Source organism: Poecilia latipinna, unplaced genomic scaffold, assembly GCF_001443285.1.
Source record: "Poecilia latipinna isolate Pla-1442-1.1 unplaced genomic scaffold, P_latipinna-1.0 Scaffold1685, whole genome shotgun sequence".
NCBI classification, from domain to species: domain Eukaryota; kingdom Metazoa; phylum Chordata; class Actinopteri; order Cyprinodontiformes; family Poeciliidae; genus Poecilia; species Poecilia latipinna.
In genome coordinates, this window is record NW_015114301.1 from 47,891 (window position 1) to 56,351 (window position 8,461).

The 8,461-nt window shown below is 39.2% G+C and overlaps 1 protein-coding gene across 7 annotated transcripts in view; it reads left to right on the forward strand.

Moving 5' to 3' along the window:
* Positions 1 to 8,461, forward strand: part of LOC106964521 (FERM, RhoGEF and pleckstrin domain-containing protein 1-like) — a 66,574-nt gene that overhangs the window by 36,003 nt on the left and 22,110 nt on the right. For all 7 annotated transcript variants that reach the window (XM_015060084.1, XM_015060083.1, XM_015060082.1 and 4 more), the window contains 8 exons: positions 2,860 to 2,964; positions 3,052 to 3,094; positions 3,216 to 3,294; positions 5,622 to 5,719; positions 6,111 to 6,225; positions 7,823 to 7,970; positions 8,088 to 8,183; positions 8,260 to 8,423. In XM_015060084.1, coding sequence (XP_014915570.1) covers positions 2,860 to 2,964; positions 3,052 to 3,094; positions 3,216 to 3,294; positions 5,622 to 5,719; positions 6,111 to 6,225; positions 7,823 to 7,970; positions 8,088 to 8,183; positions 8,260 to 8,423 — 848 coding nt within the window. The remainder of the gene's footprint in view (positions 1 to 2,859; positions 2,965 to 3,051; positions 3,095 to 3,215; positions 3,295 to 5,621; positions 5,720 to 6,110; positions 6,226 to 7,822; positions 7,971 to 8,087; positions 8,184 to 8,259; positions 8,424 to 8,461) is intronic.

Below are 8,461 nucleotides of genomic sequence, written 5' to 3' on the forward strand. Positions count from 1 at the left end.
TTTCTATGCTGGGTTTAACTGCAATGAATGAAAGAAACATTGAATTCATTCTGGCTATGTTTTGCCTTTTACACACGGCATTCTCTCAGGACATTAAATAATGCGTGTATATATGTATGTTTGGACTGGTGACCTCTTTCTCTACCATCACCCTCACTGGTTCTGTCACCATATGCAAACAGCTGGCTCTCAGTAGTAGAAAACTCCCTGTGCAAGCTGGGAAAAAGTGGTAGATTGTCTCGTTTGGGGGAAGGTTTTCCATTTACATGAGGATGTGTAATCACTTTGACTAAGCTGACAGAGCTTAAGTTTTTATTCTTTACGCATTTGGAGGAACACAGGCAGCGTCATTTAAATTTAAAATTCGACAACTCCCTTTAGCTGCACCAGAGACATTCGTGTCCTAGCATGCACCTCAGCATGTCCCTGTCCTTTCATGTAAGAGCGCCTTTCTTGAAACGTATTAAGGCAGCGCTCTGAATCGGTATCAAGCCAGGAGGGGCTCCTACTACAAACACTCACATTCTGTAGCTGAGATATGCTGTGCGCTGGTGCAGACCAGTCACGAGGAAGCAGCCAGGCAGACGTGTTCCTGTTGTGTGTGTGCCTGTGAGTCAAGCCATGTCTGAGTGTCTGTAACAGAAATCTGTTGGGAAAAATCCCTGACACCAATGTGACCCCATGTGGGAATGTTTCTCAGTTTGATTGAGGTACATTTTTGAGGTTTGTGTGTTTCTCGCAGTGCCCAAAAGTGTGCAGTTAAGTTCGTGTGGTGTTTGAGGGAAGACTGAGGTGGTCAGGGGAACTTTTTATCCCACCCTGATATGATTTCCACCTCAAAGGCTGCTGGGCCGTCAGCAACAGCAAGCGACACTGAAAATCCAGATCAAAGACGAGGTTCAACCCAGCCCCTTTGGCTGCAACATGCATGATGGAAACTTATTCGTGGCAGGCTCTTTGAACACTAGCATGGAAGCAGGAAGGCCAAAAGAGACATTTGTGACACAGAAAGTGACACATTATTAACAGAAAATTGGTATATAATGATCAACTAATAGGGCATTGTAAGTATTTCACACCCATTTTGTGTTTCTAAAATGGTGTGTTACAGCCACAAATATTTTGAGGATTTTTAAAGTTTTTTTTTAAGGATTTTATGCAGTAGAACAAGGATAGACAAGATTATGCACAAGGTAGTGAAATGGTAGATGGTTCTGAAAAGTTTATTGGGCATTTTTCTTCAACGCAACTGCATTGAAAACCATCTGTCAATGCAGTTTATTCTGCAGCTCTTTTGCAGCATGTCTCTACCAGCTTCACCCTTTTTAGACTGTACTATTTCTGCCCATTCAAAAAAAAATAATAATAATAAAAAAAATAAGTCAGACTCATTAAGTCTCACCACAAGTTCTGTGTTGGATTTAAATCTGAGCTTTTACTAGGCCAGTTTAACACATTATTCTGATTTAATATAAATCATTCCATCATGTCTGGACTTTTGCTAGAAGATGAGCTTCAATCCCAGTCTCAAGTCTTTAGCAACCTTCATCTAGCCTACTATCATTCTGACCAGTTTCCCATCCCCTTCCTGAAGAGAAGCATGCCCACAACATAATACTGCATCCACCATGTTTCACAGGGCTTTTCCATCGATGCAGTTTGGAGCCCATTCCAGTTCTTGAGCATGATTTTGAACCAGTGTCACATGTTTGCTCAAGAACGAGATTCCCCAGTGTCTAGTTTGGTTCTAGTTGGGCATTGTGGAATACCTGGTATTTCAGTGCAAACCTGAGACATCACATTGTGCGCCAGTCAAACTGCACACAAAGAAATAACGAGCACGGCAGCAAACACAAATAAACCTTTTCCGCATCAGCTGGACAGCTTGGATTCTCTTTTGCTGCACATAAAGGAACCTCTGTAAACAAGGAAGTAATACACCCAGTGCATCAAGGTCTGTTTTGCTATTACGTTCTTCTTCTGCTGTTCTTCCGAGTTGTCTGACGCCACCTGTTGATTATGCGTGTTTGGTTCCCAAAATATATGGAAACGGCAGTTGGTTCTTATGGGGGGCAAAAAAAAAAAACAAAAAAAAATCAGCATTCAGAGGCATATGAGCTGAACCAATCGTAGAACAAGAGTTCTTTCTGTGGAAACCCACTAAATGGGAATGGGGATACATAGTGCAATCCTTCCACCACATTTTCCAAGTACACCAACTTGTTCAGTTTTGTTTTCATTTGATCTGAGAGCCTTACTATGTGTGTATACCTTACATGGATTATGTTGAAGTGCAAACAGGGCTTCTTATGGAGTTATTAGAAAAATCAAAAAGTTATTTTTCCTTGTCATTCCTCCATAAAGGCTACATTTGTAGAGTGCACACCTAATAGTCTCCTGTGCTGTGAATCTCTGCAGCTTCTCCAGATTTACCATTGGCCCTTTGGCTGCTGGCTCATTGCTGTCCTTGCTTGCCTCGTCAGCTTAGCGGTACAACCATATCTTAGTGGATGTGTTTTTGTTTTGTAAGGGGTTTTGTTTCAAATATTGAATTAAGCACAGCTTGGAATATTGTTTCATAACACAATAATTGTTGTAGCTTTTTCAAATGTTTGTCCCTTATCTTCTGTAGTTTCTTGGTCTTCCTGATGCTGTCTGTTTGCTAATGTTCTCCAACAAAACTATGTGACTGTTTAGCATCAAGGCATATTGATTCATTTTGTCGTCAAGAAACAATATGATGTATTTAAGCTTATAAAATGCATTAAATGTGTCTAGGCAGAATACTGAAAGTGGGAAAAAAAATGCTTGCCTTTTCTGCTTTGTGTTTAGTGTTGTCCTTCATGATTTTGTCCACAGCAAAAAGCGTCGGGCAAGGTGCTATTTGACCTGGTGTGCTCCCACATGAATCTGATTGAAGGCGACTACTTTGGCCTGGAGTTTCAAAACCACAAAAGCATGATGGTAAATAAATAAAGCCTCATCTCAAAATTGCTCACATTATTTGTTCAACAACTCGTACTTGAACAAGCCTCTGCTGTTCTTTCACAGGTTTGGTTGGACCACATCAAACCAATTATTAAGCAGCTTCGACGTAAGTGTTTCAGTATGCTGTTTAGCCTTGTCCTTCCTGGAGCTTGTAAGAGAGTAACTGCTCTGCATAATCTCCTTTTAAAATGCAAATGTTCTTTTATTAATGAACCTGTTCCGCGCAGGACCGAAAAACACAACCCTGAGGTTCAGTGTGAAGTTTTTCCCCCCTGACCATGCGCAGCTGCTGGAGGAGCTGACGAGGTGAGCGGATCCTCTTTACTCCCGTTATCTAGGAGATGCGTTTGTCTTCTTCTTGGCACAGAGACGTACGTTTGTATACATGTCAGTGTGAAAGGCCTCTGCTGTAACTGAGGCATACATGAAACATGGGCCCTGACTTCATGATGACTCATTCCCCCTTCTGGTTATAGGATTCAAATGTCATGGCTGCCATCTCGCTGGTTTAGCCCTCTGGAGATTAGCGATGTAGAGCTAATGATTTTCTGGTTTGTGTTCTGTAGATACGGATGTGCTGCATGTTTTTAGGAGAGCACAGAGAAAAAAACTGACATTCAACTGATGAAAGCTTAGACAATCGCTTGATTGTTCGTATGAGAAAGATATTAGAAAGCTGTTTCTACTTACTATTTTTTCATTAATATATGATATGTTACTATTATTTGGAGCATTTGGTGTCTAGTTTGTTTCAAACATACACATTCAGTGGTTTTAATCTTAGACTTTTTTTGTTGCTTGATTTGTTATTCTGTTTCAGAGTTAACTGAGTATTGCAGTTCAATAATCTTAACTCAAAAATTGTTTCAACCCTTTGTAATATTAAAACAACATATTTCAACATGTCGAAAGAACAGCTAAAATCTGCAAATACGTGAGACCCCCACTAAAAAAGCTTGTAATGGCCTATTTTAGTTGTACTATTATTAGTTCTTTTGCGAACTCTTGCCAATAGCATGTCAAGTAGCATTGTGCCTAGATATTTTAGCTTTCCAAACTTAATTTTATTTCTGATATTTTAGTCATGCTCTACAAAAAACTTCACAAATAGTCTAATTTTCAGTAAATAATTTGGAGTGAAGTTTCAGAAAAATTTGTAACTAGGCGAATTCTGTACAGCGACTAGGCAGGAGTTCACTGTGATTCTAGTGTAAACCTGCTCATTTCCATGAATATTGCCTCCTTTTCTCCTTCAATAAGATCTCAATATTTAGGATCTGATTGAGATTAAATCCATTCTGAAAAGATCAGTGGTGAACATGCTGATTAGTTTGTCAAGTTTTAACTACCTTGGTTGCTGGCCTGCTTTTTATTTCCTGACAGAAATGGTAACAATGAGGCTTTTGCTGATGTTTGTTCCAAAACATTGCTACTTTAAGACATTATCTGAAACTGTGGTTCCCCTTCCCAGTCAATAATCTTGAAAGCCCTTGAAGGTTCTGTCTAATTTGTTGCACCAACAAATTAGACAGAACTGTATTAATCCTTTAATCTTGTGACTTCCGCTTTCGTAACATTGGGCAGGAAGGATACCCACAGCAACACACTTTAGCTCTTTAGCAGAACTGAAATCTAGTCCCTCCAGAAAATTCTGGGCCTGCTGTTTGTGTTGAAGAATATTTTTTTTTCTGTCATAAGTCATGCCTCATGACCACAGTAGATCAAAGGAAGACTGACCAGTAAAGAAAAGTTTTAGTTTTTTACATAGCAAACAGATTTTGAGCAAAATACAGTTGTCAGTTTAAAATATCTAGTTGCCTTTACAATGCTGTGATAATGGACCAGAATTGATTGTGCAGAAACTTGTTGCAGTTCAGTTTCAGAGCCCTGTTTAACAACATCAGCATCAATAAAACACACTGTAAATTTTGTTACTATGCCTGATATTGTTTATTTGCATTATATCTCTAAAAATATTTGTTATATATGCTTTTTTCAGGTGTCAAATGTACTTAATTTTGCATCTACATGATGGCAAAAACACTGTTAATTTTTATTTTTTTTAAATCTTATTTTAAGAAGTGATAGACAAACTCTGGCAACAAAGGGTTTAAATGCACCCAATACAGTTCATACGAGATATTTTTGATTATTAGTTCAATTGTAATCCCATTACAAGACATGGAGGAGACAGTTGTATACGTTAAGCCAGTATTTGGTGATTTTTGTTTTTTTTATTTATTGATTACCGGTACTATATAGTCTATGGTTGTTTTTAGTTTTATTACTTTTGCATTCGTGCATCAATTCAAAACTACAACCCAACAAACAACTTAATTTACTTAGACAGCACAAACTAAATTCACCTTTGTATGTTTTTGTAACAATGAAAAAGTTTTAGTACTTTTTTTTTTCTTTGCCTATAATACAAAGCAACAAACGAGTGGGAGTGCAACTCTATGATCCATGTGACCTGAGAAAACACTTTGTCTCTTTGAACAGTTTTTCTTTTTTTTTTTTTTTTCTACTGATAAATTCCTAAAGTGCCAAATTCAATCTTGTGTTCATATTTACCCTCAATCACATCGGCAGACTTGTTAAAGTGATTTTTTTTGTGTGTGTTTTGTGCCTAGGTACCTGTTTGCCCTCCAGATCAAGCAGGATCTCTCCAGTGGACGCATGACGTGCAACGACACCAGCGCGGCTCTGATGGTCTCCCACATCATCCAGTGTGAGGCTCGCAGGGCCAAGTTTCATGCGCTCGGCTCAAGCCACCAAAGCAGTGATAGATCTGACAACTGTCTTTTATAGATACACTGTTGCTCTTTTCATCTTCAGCTTATCAGCAAACATTGTCATGCTGCACACGGCGCAGCATTTCAAATTGATTAACTTTGTGTTGCCATGGAGACCCCTCAGTCTAATGTCTGAATGTAATCTTGCAGAGCTGCAGCAGAGCAACGACTCATTTCCATTTGCCGGTCATATCTGGACCTCTTTCTTTAGCCTGTTGCGATCGAAGCGCGTTTGCGCGTTTCTCCCCTTGCGGCGTCAACTCTAAAGCTGAATTCTTTATTTTTTGTCCTTTTTTTCTTTTTTCTTTTTTCTCCCTTCGGTTTCAGCTGAGATTGGGGACTTTGACGAGAGCCACTGCCGCTCACACCTGCTAAACAACAACTACATTCCAGATCAGATGCCCCTGATCGACAAAATCATGGAGTTTCACTCAAAGCATATGTGAGTGTGTGATCTTTAAACCACGGTTAAAATAATAACACAAGGTCAGTGGGTGAACAGACATTTTTCTCCTCAGCTGTGAACAGGAAATGTTGTTGCAGGCTTTGTTATTGTCCCACTGGGCTGTTTTATTACTCGAGTGACACATTCAGGAAAGCAGCCACTGAATGAATGGGTTATTTCTCAGAGTGCTACACACAGCACTTTAACATACAGTATATAATCTTACATTGGCCAGGTTTTTATAACTTGTTTTACAGCTTAATGTAAGTCTTTTGGGCTTTGTGTCTTCCAGATTTGCACATTTAGAGACTTTGTTGGCCCTCTTCTGTGCAAAACAGCTCAAGTGCAGTCAGATTTCACGGAGAGCATATGTGGATGATTTTCAAGTTTTGACTCTAATGCATGGATATACTTTGATGTATACCAGCTCATTGCAGATTTGGCAGTCTTTAAACTGCAGAAGATTTTATCACGTTTTCCTCTCCACAACTTTGACCAGCTTCTCTTTCCCTGATGAAGTAAAACATGAAGCAAAAGGAGATTATAAGCTTCTTTTAGATCACCAAGTGACACACACACACACGCACACACATGCAAACAGACAGCTGTCTTTAGTTGGGTTAGTGGGATGAAACCCAGTTTTTTACTCTATTTAGAGATGACTGATGCAGAAGTTTGAGAGAAGTGAATCTGAACTTGGCTTTTTTTTTTTTTTGTTGGACTACTTTTTCATTCTATCTAGTTTAAAGCCGTTGGGAGTACATTACTGGAACCCTTCCAGATCTCCTCACACCATCCAGCCACTCCATCAAGTATTTCTCATAACTTATTTAAGAAGAAGCTTTGCCAACACCTCAGTGGCTCTACGTCACAGTGGGCCATGAGCACTCAGCGGTCTGCCGCTGCAGCTTCAGACAAGCTTCACTGCTCTCTGAAGCTGCAGCTTCTGAGAGCCGGTTTTTACCACAGCTGATAACGATATCTGTGGCTCCTCTGGCCAGGTGCCATGTTGAGTTGAATCCCTTGTTAAGTGGCACACAGAAAACAGGAAGGCTTATCTACGAATGAGAATTAAGAAAGTTAGTTAAGGTTTGCTGCTCATTCCACCAGCCACAATTTGTGCTTCAAAAACTCAACACTAGGAACTTGTATGACCTGTACGTATAGTGTAATGTACACACACTTTTAAGCCTAACGTTAGTCACACCCCTGATAGAGTTGGATTTAAAATTATTTTTATTTAACTAAGACATTTTTTCCTTATCGGAAAAGTTTCAATGATTTAGTTTTTTATTCGATAAAACAATGTAGAAGGAGTATTACTTGAAAAAGTTATTTATTTAAAAAAAAAAAAAAAAAAAAAAAAACGTTATTGGTATTACAGCAACCAGACTGGTCTTATTGATGCAGTTCTAAATTATCTGATTCTGGTCACCTGCCTGTTTCCTTTTTGCATTTTCTTCTACAGTGTTTTTCAATACCTTTGTGACTGAAGTATTATGTTTTTGAATGAGCTTGACAGGTATCACCCTCCTTAGAAATACAGACGAAATGTTAGCAGCTGTAAATATTTACATGTATGTGTGTGTTGTAGAGGTCAGTCACCAGCAGAGTCAGATTTTCAGTTATTGGAGGTTGCTCGCAAGCTGGATTTTTACGGGATTCGGCTGCATCCTGCCAAGGATCGGGAAGGTTCGAAGTTAAATCTGGCTGTGGCGCACACCGGCGTTTTGGTCTTCCAGGTAGCTTCACACAGACATTAATGTGAACATCAATTTGCTGGTTGTGTTTCTTAGTTATTCTCACTTTGTCAAAAATAAAAAAGTTTTTAAAAGGCGTTTAATTTTTCACCACCTTAGACACACACGAGGATCAACGCCTTCAACTGGTCCAAAATACGCAAGTTGAGCTTCAAGCGAAAACGTTTCCTCATCAAGCTAAGGCCAGATCTAAATGTATGATGTTTCGTCATACTTGGAGAACACAAACTGCTTCAGAGTTGTGAATTATTTCTCAATGTTTTTTTTTCAGAGCTCCTATCAGGACACGCTGGAGTTTTTGATGGCCAGCAGGGATTGCTGTAAAGTCTTCTGGAAGATCTGTGTGGAATATCATGCCTTCTTCCGCCTCTTTGAGGAACCTAAACCCAAACCCAAGCCTATGCTCTTCACACGAGGATCTTCCTTCAGATTTAGGTGGAGTTTTTTTTTTTTTTTTTTTTTTTTTTTCGAAC